At 35.3% G+C, this 12,069-nt stretch overlaps 1 protein-coding gene across 6 annotated transcripts in view; it reads right to left on the bottom strand.

Annotated features, from left to right (window-relative positions):
- Positions 1-12,069, bottom strand: part of PTPN4 (protein tyrosine phosphatase non-receptor type 4) — a 224,592-nt gene that overhangs the window by 108,105 nt on the left and 104,418 nt on the right. For all 6 annotated transcript variants that reach the window (XM_058434299.1, XM_058434298.1, XM_058434300.1 and 3 more), the window contains one exon: positions 7,531-7,638. In XM_058434299.1, the coding sequence (XP_058290282.1) occupies positions 7,531-7,638 (108 nt within the window). The remainder of the gene's footprint in view (positions 1-7,530; positions 7,639-12,069) is intronic.

Below are 12,069 nucleotides of genomic sequence, written 5' to 3'. Positions count from 1 at the left end.
AAACCAGTTTTTCCCCCAACAACCATACCCTAACACACAGCTTTATTCCACAGGGAACTGTATCTGCTGCCCTCTGTTCAATTAGAAAACGGGAAAAGAGGAGGCCAAGTGGCCTCAAATAGTTTCTCAGTTAATCACTTTGATACCCATACTACATTACCCAGAAATCTCTCCTCTTCAACACCTTTTTGGTAAGTTTTCCTCTGGTTTGACTCTTCCACCAATCCTGTCAACACTGAATGTCAACATTCAATCTTTTAAAAAATCTTAAAAATTTCTTGTCTGCTGATGGCATTCATTTTTATTCTCTGTGTGTTCATGAGTGTACTATTTGACACTGGAAAGCAACCAAAAGTAGGCAGAAAGAGGAGGAAAGTCTATTCTTGAAAAACAGAAAAACTGCAAGGGCTGAGATATATATTAGCAATCTTTGCCTAAGGGCAAGTTCAAATCCTACACAGGCAGAGGGCATCCTTACTAACTTGAGGTGTCAGAGGACAGAGTTTAGGAATGGGGGGAAAAAACAGAAAATTGAGGAGGAGATTCTGAAAAGGAGAACTCAGAAAGAGGATTAGCTCTAAACTCTGGCTGACAGCTGAACTATCCATGTATAGTTAGACTCCAGAGTCCCAAGAAAGAGGAGAAGTTTGAACCTTTAAGAAATAAGTAGAGATACTGCTCCCAAATTGGACACAGAATACAGACTGTGGGTCCAGCCAGGTTAACTGCACCCATTTGCAATATGCAGTTCAAACTGTGACAAATGTATACAGCCAGGTAACCATCACCATCCACAATCAAGACATTTCTATCACCTTAAAGTGTTTCCTGTGCTTCTCTGCAATCAGTCTGCCAAATCCTAGGCAACCACTGATCTGCTTTTGGTCACTATGTGTCAGTTTAGCTTGTTCTGTAAGTTAATATAAATGGAACCATATAGTGTTCTCCTCTATAGAATACAGCAGTTACTTTTCATCCCTTTGTTTATTGATGGACATTAAAGTTAATTCACATTTGGGCTATTATGAATAAAACTACTGTGAACATTTGTATACAAGGCTTTATGTGACATGTTTTCATTTCTCTTGGATAAATAGCTAAAAGTGGGATTTCTCAGTGGTATATGCCGAGACCAGCTCGGTCAGGGAGACCCTAACCCAGCGGCCCTAGAGGAATTGAAGACACACACACAGAAATACCAAGGTGTGAAGTGGGAAATCAGGGGTCTCACAGCCTTCAGAGCTGAGAGCCTCGAACAGAGATTTACCCACGTATTTATTAACAGCAAGCCAGTCATTAGCATTGTTTCTACAGATATTAAATTAACTAAAAGTATCCCTTACGGGAAACGAAGGGATGGGCCGAATTAAAGGAATAGGTTGGGCTAGTTAATTGCAACAGGAGCATGTCCTTAAGGCACAGATCGCTCATGCTATTGTTTGTGGCTTAAGAATGCCTTTAAGCGGTTTTCCGCCCTGGGCGGGCCAGGTGTTCCTTGCCCTCATTCCGGTAAACCCGCAACCTTCCAGCGCGGGAGTTATGGCCAACAGGAACATATCACAGTGCTGCAGAGATTTTGTTTATGGCCAGTTTGGGGGCCAGTTTATGGCCAGATTTTGGGGGGGCCTGTTCCCAACAGTATATATTAAATCTATGTTTAATTTTACAAGAAAATTTCCAACTATTTTTCAAAAAGTGGTTGTATCATTTTAAATTACCACAAGCAATTTTATCAGTTGTTCCACATCCTTGTCAACACTTGGTATTGAAATAATTTTTAATTTTAAGTATTCTAGTGGATATACTACTTCACTGGATATACTACTAATGGGTATACTACTTCTAGAGGAAGTACTACTTCATTGTGGTTTTACTTTGTATTTCCTGGATGCATCTTTAAGTATTTATTAAATGTCCTTTGTCACAGTAAAAAGGTTCCTTTCTTTTCCAAGTTTCATTGAGTTTTCATTATGAATGGCTGTTGAATTTTATTCTCTGTAATTTATGCCTCAGTTACATTGATTTAGGGAAAAAACTCAACGTATACTTGATGGGGAAACAGTATTTTCAGTATTTTCCTCTAAGATTGGGAACAAGACAAGGTCATTGATTTAGGGAAAAAACTCAACAGTATACTTGATGGGCAAACAGTATTTTCAGTATTTTCCTCTAAGATCGGGAACAAGACAAGGTAGTCTGCACCTATCACTTCTATTCATCTTTGCCCTGGTGGCCTCGGCCAGTGCAATAATGAATTAAAAAATGAGAAAAACAAAAAGGATAAAGACTTGTAAGGAGGAAGTAAAACTGTCCCTATTTACAAAAGACATGATCATTTACACAGGAAATCCTAAGGAATCAATGAAAACTACTACTAACAGTAATGTGTATTAGCAAGGTCTCAAGATACAAGCTTAATATACAATCAGTTAGTTATCTTGGGGTTTATCCCAGAAACACAAAGTTGGTTTAAAAATTGAAAATCAATGTAATTTACCATATACCTACATGATAATCTATGTACAAAATTCTATAGAATTTACAAAAAGCTACTAGAATTAAGTGAGTTCAGGAAGGGTACAGGATACAAAATCAATACATAAACTTAACTGTATTTCCATATGATAGAAATAAACATTTTGAAATGAAAAAGAAAACCAACAATACTATTTGCATGTTTTTTCTATTTACCAAGTTGCCAAAAGCAGAATTTGAAGTAGTAACCTTGATTTACCCCTTTTCCTCATGAACTCACTCTATCTGAATCAAATCAACCAGTCCTGCTGACTTTATCTCCTAACTGAATTATCTCTAGCACTCATCTTCTTTTCTTCATTCCCCACAGCCAACCACTATTTTCTTAGCAATTTCTTTATTCCAACAATCTCCCAACTGTCTATTAGTTGCTGGCTACACTATAACGAAAGGGATATGTGTAAAATACAAGTCTTGTGTTTAGTTACATAAATAAATTCATAGGTAAGTTTGATTTTATCATGGATTAAAACGCATTTCATGATATCATGTACTGCTCAAACCTCATCTTTTACCCCTTCTCCTTTTATTAAATAAAAGTTTAATACTAAAACTTTTTTCCAGTTCTTCAAATTCAGCATTCCTGTTTCTTCACTCTTGATCTCTGCATATGCTCCTGCTTCTTTCTTAAACACTTCTGTGCACCCCAGGTCTCTTGGCCATTCCCTCTCAAAATACAACAGAGTTAAACGAGACAAGAAGAAAAAATAGCATTTAGCAGGCTACCAAAGAGGATTACACAACAGGTAAATAAGAGCTTGAATTAAGATATTACAGTAGAAACATATGAACAGGTAAGAGAGAAATAGTGAAATATATAAATAAATTTAAGCATTTTAGCAACCATGTATTCAAACATGTCTTGTTGAAATAACGGTCAGCCTCTATGTGACTTTTCTCATATTTACTCAAACCTAATGAAATAAATAATGTAAAAATTGAGTTATATAAAAGAAATCTTCAAAGGGTAAATAAAATTATCCCAAGTAAAATATGTCATAATTTAGTAGTGTTAATTAACAGTATACTGGGTTAGAGTAGTGATTTTCATAATATGGTTCCTTGGACTAGCAGCATTAGTGATACAAGGAAACTTATTTGAAAGGCAATTTCTTGAGTTCCAAAGTAGACCTTCTGATTTATAAATCTCTAGGCATAGGTCCCAGAAATCTGTATTTTAAGAAGCCTTCCAGTCGTTTCTCATGCAAGCTCCAGTTTGAAAACCACAGGGTTAGGAGCTATGCAAAGAGGAGTAAACCAGTCAAATATCATAATCCAACAAGAACTACCAGAAGAATGAACCTGCAGAAAGAACAGGCCAACAATAATTAATAATCTATCCTCTATCCTACTTAAGAGCAGTATAATTCAATTTAATAGGGAAAGAAACAGTAAATCCACAGGAATAATATAATCTCAAGGCTCTGTTAAATAGCATGCTGATAAAGACCACTAAGAAAAAGCCACCTTTAACTGCTCATAAAATTAAAGAAATAATGCATAATGAATTATAACTACAATATTATTTTCCTCATTCATTCAACATACATTTACTGAATATTACTACTACAACAGGATATTATGCTAACAGCTAAAACTGTGATAAACAGGCCTTAAATTAAAGCATGAGAAATTCTGAAAAGTCAAAGCTTTAAGTAATTTTCTTTGTTGCACTGGAACTCATTACCAAGGAAGATTTTAAAGGAAAAGACAGTCAGTTATTATTCTGTATTTGTTATTTAATACTTATGAGAAAAAAACAAAATGCTAGGTGCCTTTTATCAATTATAAACTCAATTACATTAATTTCAATGTCTAAGGCAACAGTTCTAATTCTCTAAAACTAATATATAAAAATACGCATAAATATACATATAATATATACATACATGTGCATATGTATATGTAACATACATAAGTTTTAAGATTTAAAAACTATGAGCTAAAGATAGGTGAGAATTAATTCTTGTAGAATCTTATCAAATCCCTTTTGATCACTGATAGTAATTTTATTATATGGTTACCTCCTCTCCTTAATATGTTCATTTACTCTGTAAATCCTATGCATCCATATCATCATCACTTCGGAAGCAACATCATATGGTAGAGAGTACAGGCTTTGAAGTTAGATCTGAGTTCAAGTCCTTCTCAGCTACTTCACTAATTTGCGTGACATTAAACAAATTAGTTGACTTTTATAAGCATTAGTTTTTCATCTTTAAAATGATTTTAATGACACTTTCATCATAAGTGAAGAAAGCATTGTGAGAATAAAATGGAATATTATAAGCAAAACATTTAGTTGATTAAAAAATTCACAGTAGATGTTTTATAAATGATACTCCCCTATTCCTTTCTCTTGAAGCATAGCATCTTTTTCCTTCAGTCCGTTAATTATCCTCAAAGCCTTAATTTCACATTGACAACTAGAATTAGAACGCTACTTACAAGATTTGTGCTCTTGACAACTAGAAATGGGACACTATAAGATTTGTGCTCTAAAGATCCTTCTGTGGACATATTTTGCCATCTCAAAAATTTTTCCAAATATTTAAATAATGAAACTGCAGTGCAGTGGCCAAGACTAGCATGGGGAGTTAGGAGATCCAGGTCCTAGTTTCACTAATGCCAGGAAGTAGCTTTGGATTGGGATAATGTCTTATGAAAAATTAGAGTGTGAGGCTAGATAATCTCTAAAGCCTCTTTTGGACCTTTAAAATTCTATGATTCTAACTTTTCTGGAAGAATTACTTTGAATCATAAACAACTGGACTCTTGGAACTTGGAATGTATCTTATTTGAGAAGGAATACTCAAGATAGAAAGACAAAGAAAGAAAAAGTAGGAGACAGCAAAAAGATCAATCTAGCTCTAAATACCTTTTTCCCTACATTCATTCTGGTGTAATTAGCTCCACATCTTTTTGTATATGATATGTCTTTTTGTATACAAATTTATGTGATAGAATTTTTACCTCTTGTAGTATACACGATCTCAATATTAATCCTTCTGGAGTACTTCCTGAAAAGGATGGGTTTCATACTTATGGTAGTGACTACAGTGGTGAGTCACTGGTCTCTTCCTCTTTTGTCATCTTGTCACTTACCCCGTCAATCTAATGCCAGCCTATGGCTAGAGGGTTTGACTTATGAGGGTCAGCAAGATCTAAGAATTATCTATTTTTTCTCTTCATGAGGTATACTTAATGAGGTGTAACAGTCACCTTTCAGGTATTTGCTTGGCTCACAATTTGCCTTTCTGGTAAGAAAGGAAAAAAACCTTTTATCTGAGGAATATGAGCACCTTTAAATGATCAGGACAAGAAAGGCATTTAAAAAGTAACAGCAGTCACATCTCACTCTCCCTTCAGCTACATAGTTACCTCTTGAAGCTACTTGCTATGTGGGCTGTAGACTGAAGCCAAGTAGCCATAAAATGTTATATACCCTATAGTTCAACCATGTATAGCCAATCGCTAACCCATGTTATTTCTGTAAATCAATGAGAATTCCTGAAGAACAACTTTTGCACTTACTCGCTCTCCTGATTGATCCTCTTTATTCTTTAAAAACTTGAACCTTTCTTATGTTCTCCGGAGCACTCTCCAAGGCAACTTGCAAGTGTATCCTGGGCTGAGGTCCTCAACCTTTGCACTTGAATAAACTCTCTTTGAACTACATTCTGACCCTTTTGATTATTTTAGGTTCAACCTGGGAAAGGTTGCATTACTGACATTTCTACTCACTTCCATTTTTACATGGGTTTATTTATCAGGAAACAACAGTATAACTCTAGGCCCCTGAAGAAGCTCAAGTGGTCTAGTGAAGGCATCAAAGTATGACGAAAGTTTATTTTAATTTTAGTTCAGTATAAAAGCATTTATTTTTACTGAGACTAGCTGGCCCTTGGTTTGTTTTTCTTTGTGTCATCCTCATATTTTTCCATGGCTGGTTTGTAATACAAAATCAGTAAATGATGTCAAAAAAATAAGTGGTAGTATTTAACGTTTGATACATAATTCCCACTAGCTATTCATTCAGAGAACGAAGATCCCAACCATGAGACAGAGGAAGAAAAAAAACAAACTTTTCTCATAAACATTATTTGTATTTTCTATAGCCCTTCTATTAATATAGCCTTATAAACAGATTTTTAAAACATTAATCCAGAACAATTTCTTCAGCCTCCTAATTTTTCTAAAAGTATACAAAATATTCCCTTCAAAATGGAGATCCTCTTACACTAATCAAAAGAATATACTTTATTGTAGAAGTCCCTCACTGTATAAGCATATAAATTTACAAAGAATTGAATCAGAATTTGCTTGTATGCCCTTTATCTCAGTTCAGAGTAAGGTATATCCTTTAGTGCATTTTATAACACTTAATTGTCAAAGTAAACATTTCTATTACTCATCACATGCTATCTTCTATTTCTATGATGTGATCTATCTAATTAAAAGAACCACAATTGCAATTACTGAAGAATAAGTAAAAATCCAAGGAATTTAATGCCAAATAATTGTGCAGCTCTGAAATTTAATCTCTATCTTATTTGTGAGGGTCTCTGATGAAATTTGGAAATTTGACATTGAATAAATTAAGAATTTTTATTAGAAATAGCTCTCTATAAATACAATAAAAAACTCATTTTACTTTAGTGCAGACTAATTTATATACATCTGAAGGTATTTTAACCTTTATGCCCAATTTCCTCTCTTTCAGTCAACAGGTATAAATTGGATTTACTTTTTAGTTGTCTGAGACACATAATTAATGAATGTGACATTACCTGACATAATTATGAAAACCTTAAAGCTAATAACTTCTGAAAGATTAAAACGTCAAGAGGAACAAAAGCAAAAGAATTACCTCTATTTAAGTCAAGTAAAAAAAAAACTCATCAAATCAGTGAACACTGTAAATCAGAAAGGACTCTGTATACTAAACTGAGAGGAAAAACTAAATAAAAACGAAAGACAAAATCTTAAACTTACTGGGTTATCTGTGGAATCATCAGCCAACTGTAAACCAAAATAGTCCTGCTCAGTCAAATCAAGATGCTTGAAGACTATATCCAACAAGACTTGTCCCTGATCATGTTTCTGTAAAAAAAAATTGAATGAAATCAACTTTGATAGGTTACATTCTTCACATTTTTTAACCTGGTCGACTTTTGTCCTCATCTATTAACCCATTTATGCCAGAGGTAGCAAACGTTTTTTGTGTGAAAAATCAGGCCTTGACAATGACCTTGAGCAGTAGGATATAAATAACTCCCACAAGCTTAGCATGCCAATAATGGAACACTAGGCATAAATGGGTTAACTTGGTAACTGTTTCCATACCAATGATGTGGTTGAGAAAAAAGACTTCACATGTGACATAGCACTTTTAGAAAACAACCTGACCTTAGGCAAACTGGTTTAAAGAGCATATAATAAATATGAAAATATAAAGAAACATTTGATTGAAAATACTTTTCACTTTCAGGCTATCACGATATTTTTGTTAGTTTACATTATTGCCACATTAACTCTTGCATATATCTATATCATTTTGTTATGCCTTTTATTCTTATATTTAAATTGTGACTGGAAAGTGACATATTTGGCTAAATATTACCTAAAATATAATTTTGTATTAAATAAATAATGCTATAAAAGGGGAAACAAAGATGGTAACAATTATTTATAGCAAATTGATAAAGGATTGCTAATATTTTCATTGCCAAAGTACTCAGAGAACTTTAGAAAACTATCTCATTTTAACCTCACACTAATTTTATCATGTAGGCATTTAAGAGTAACTACAACTTCCCCAAGTTCCAAAGCTGTTAAACTGTGGTACAAAAGGCATGATTAGATAATCCCCCCCACCAAAAAATATAACTTATGAGTAAAAACAGACAAATGATCAACATGTTCAGTTAAAATAAAAAAAGAAAATGGGAAATTATAACGACATGCCATGGGCAAAAAACAACCCCCAAAATAAAATCCAATGATAAAAAATAAAGACAAGAAATACTTATTGCTGCTAACATGGTAGAAAGATATCTGTTGGGAAAGCAGTTTGACAAAACAAGCAATAACAGTATCAACTACTCTGGCATCTTAACATAAGTAGCAAACAAAATCTAATACTGGAGGAAACTTCTATACCTATCAATAAATTCACTAGAGAAGTTTATTCTCATTACATTTATATACAACATATATTAGAAAAACACGTGCAATGGTTTGAGTTTGTCCCCTAGAATTCATGTGTTGAAAATTTGGTCCCTGGTATGGTGATTTTGAGAGACGGGACCTTTAAGAGGTGATTAGATCATTTAAAAGGATTAATGTCGCTTTCCAGGGACAAGGTTAATTCTCAAGGGATTGAGTGAGTTCTCACTATCACAGTACTAGATTAATTACCACAAATGGGTTGGTATAAAGTGAGGCTGCCCCTGGAGTTCTATCCCTTTTACATGCACCCACTTCCCCTTCTGCTTCTCTGTCATGTTATGACACAGCATGCAACCCTCAGAACAGACCAGATGTGGCCATCTGATCCTGGACTTCCCAGCCAAAATAGACTTTTTTTTTTTTTTGCGATGGAGTTCCACTCTTGTTGCCCAGGCTAGAGTGCAATGGCACGATCTGATCTCGGCTCACTGCAACCTTCGCCTCCCACGTTCAAGCGATTCTCCTGTCTCAGCCTCCTGAGTAGCCAGGATTATAGGTGCATGCCACCATACCCAGCTAATTTTTGTATTTTTAGTAGAGCCAGGGTTTCATCATATTGGTCAGGCTAGTCTCGAACTCCTGACCTCAGGTGATCTGCCTGCCTCAGCCTCCCAAAGTGCTGGGATTACAGATGTGAGCCACCACGCCTAGACAATAAACCTCTTTTTAAAATAAATTACCCAGTCTCAAGGATTCTGTTACAGCAACAGAAAATGGATATGGTAGAGAATAGCAATATAGTTTACCACTAGTTTTTCTTCTCATTAGCTATAGCAGTTTAGAAGCTTCCAGATACCAGTCAGAATTCAAACTTATGGCTGAAACAGTAAGGACATTTTTTTTTTTTCATATAATGGAAAGTACAGAGGCACAAAAGACTCCAGTGCAAGCTAATTTGGCAGATGAGGGACATTAAGACTAGGTTTCTTTCCATCTTTCTCATTTGCATTCCAAGTGTTGGCTATATTCGTGAGCCTTTAGCAAGATGCTCACAGCAATTCCAAGATTCATATCCACATGTGACGATGCTTAAAAGAACAAGCTTCCTTGTAAAAGTTACCTTACAAAGACTCTTACTGGCCAGAATTGGGTCAAATGGCTATCTGAAAAAACTCATCAACGATGGGAAGTATGTGCTTCAAACAGAGCTTCCCAATGTTGGCCCCCATTTAAATCGCCTGCAAATGTTTTATATACTGATTCAGTCTACCTCCCTGACCTGTCTCTCATTCTGATTATATTTGTCTGGGGAAGAGACCAAGCATTAATCTTTTTTAAAAGCTACTAAGGTGAATCCAATGTACCTTTGGTTGAAGAAACTATTCTTTCTTCCACTAGATGTATGGATTTATTTCTGGACTCTATAACTTGCATCTTCTTTTCACTTCCTATATATCACAGACTGGGTACTGTAGAATTGTTTCCCAGAAATGCCAATAGGTGCTGATGAAAGAGCCCAAGAAAAGCCTGCTTTCTCTAGGAAAAGGACCAGATAAGGGTACGTGGTAGGACAGAAACCCGACAATGCCAAAGTCAATGGGAAAAAAACTGGGCCCTTCTCTATTAGTGTCCGTGGAAATCAAATAAGAAGCCTAGTTTCATGTGCCACCTGGTTTGAGCAGGCAGCAAGTGAAAAGCCTGAACTTCTATCCACTTCCAAACAGTACTAAGTAGTACTTCATAATATCTCCTCTAGGGTGGTGTTAAGCAGAAGCAGAAAACATATCCTGAACTTTCACTTAGGCTTATTGGTAGCAGGAGGTGTTCGGCTTCCCCTATTGAGTTGGTATTAGGAGAAGCTGAGGAGGAAGCCTGGACTTTCACTGCTGTCATCACATAGCTGTAGCAAGTGGTGTCTCCCAAACAGACAGGAGGAAGAAGATTCGGGAGAAAAGGTAGATGGAAAAAGGAATAGTTAAATCTTGAAATGTAATCCTGGATAGGACACTTAACAATGAACTAACTACATGTAAAACTGACCAAAATTTAAAAAGTAAGCCAAGTCCTGTATGCTACCAAGGTGACTCCCTACTACAAAGACAATTAAATGCGATCCAAAGTCTCATAACAAAATGTCTCAAATGTCTGAGATACTACCTAAAATCACTTAATATAGCAAGAGCTAGGAAAATCTCAACTAGAATAAGAAAACACAATCAACAGATGTCAACACCGAAATGAATCAGATGCTGGAATCATCTGACAAAGATTTGGAAGCAGTCATCAGAAAAAATGTTTCAATGGAAGCAACCATTACGAATGCTGTTGAAAAGAAAATTAGAAAAAAACAAAGATTATTTCAGCAAAGAAATAGAAGATATAAAAGAACCATATGCAAATTATGTAACTGAAAAATACAGTAACAAACAAAAACTGATTAGATGGGCTCAACGGAAGAATAAAGATAAGAAAGAAAAAAAAATCAATGAACCTGAAGAAAAAGCAATAGAAATTAGTTAATAAGAACAACACAGAAAAGCGCCGGGTGCAGTGGCTCACGCCTGTAATCCCAGCACTTTGGGAGGCTGAGGCGGGCAGATTATGAGGTCAGGAGATCAAGATCATCCTGGCTAATATGGTGAAACCTTGTCTCTACTAAAAAAATACAAAAAATTAGCCAGGCGTGATGGCACGTTCCTGTAGTCCCAGCTACCCAGGAGGCTGAGGCAGGAGAATTGCTTGAACCTGGGAGGCGGAGATGGCACCACTGTACTCCAGCCTGGGCAACAGAGCAAGACTCCATCTCAAAAAAAAAAAGAAAAAAGAAAAAGAAAAAGAAAAACAGAAAAAACAGACTGAAAAAATAAAAAGATGACAACAACCAGACTGTCAGCAACCTGTGGGACAAGAAAAAATGAGGTAACATTCATTTCACTCCAGTATTTAAGAGATGAGAAAGAGTTTCTAAGATGATAAAATAATAAAACATTTGAGTATTTTGTTTCTAAAATAAAATTTTTACAAATTTGGCAAAAACAAAAACACAGACTCAAGAATCCAAGTGAACCCCAAACAAAATGAATCAAAATAAATCTACCTTTTAACACATCATAATCAAAATACTAAAAACTAAACACAAAGTAAACATCTTGAAAGCAACTAAAAAAGAGAGAAATTACCAGTAGGCAATGACAATTCAAATTAGAATGAATTTCTCATCTGCAACCAAGAAGGCCAAAAGGAAATGTGTTAGGCTGTTCTTGCATCACTGTAAATAAATATTTGAGACTGGGTAATGCATAAAGAAAAGGAGTTTAATTGGCTCATGGTTCTGCAGGCTGTATACATAGCACAAACATCTGT

Source organism: Hylobates moloch, unplaced genomic scaffold (genome assembly GCF_009828535.3).
Source record: "Hylobates moloch isolate HMO894 unplaced genomic scaffold, HMol_V3 SCAFFOLD_24, whole genome shotgun sequence".
Lineage (NCBI taxonomy): Eukaryota > Metazoa > Chordata > Mammalia > Primates > Hylobatidae > Hylobates > Hylobates moloch.
Note: the sequence above shows the minus strand (reverse complement) of the source record. Positions and strands in the feature narration are given on the sequence as shown.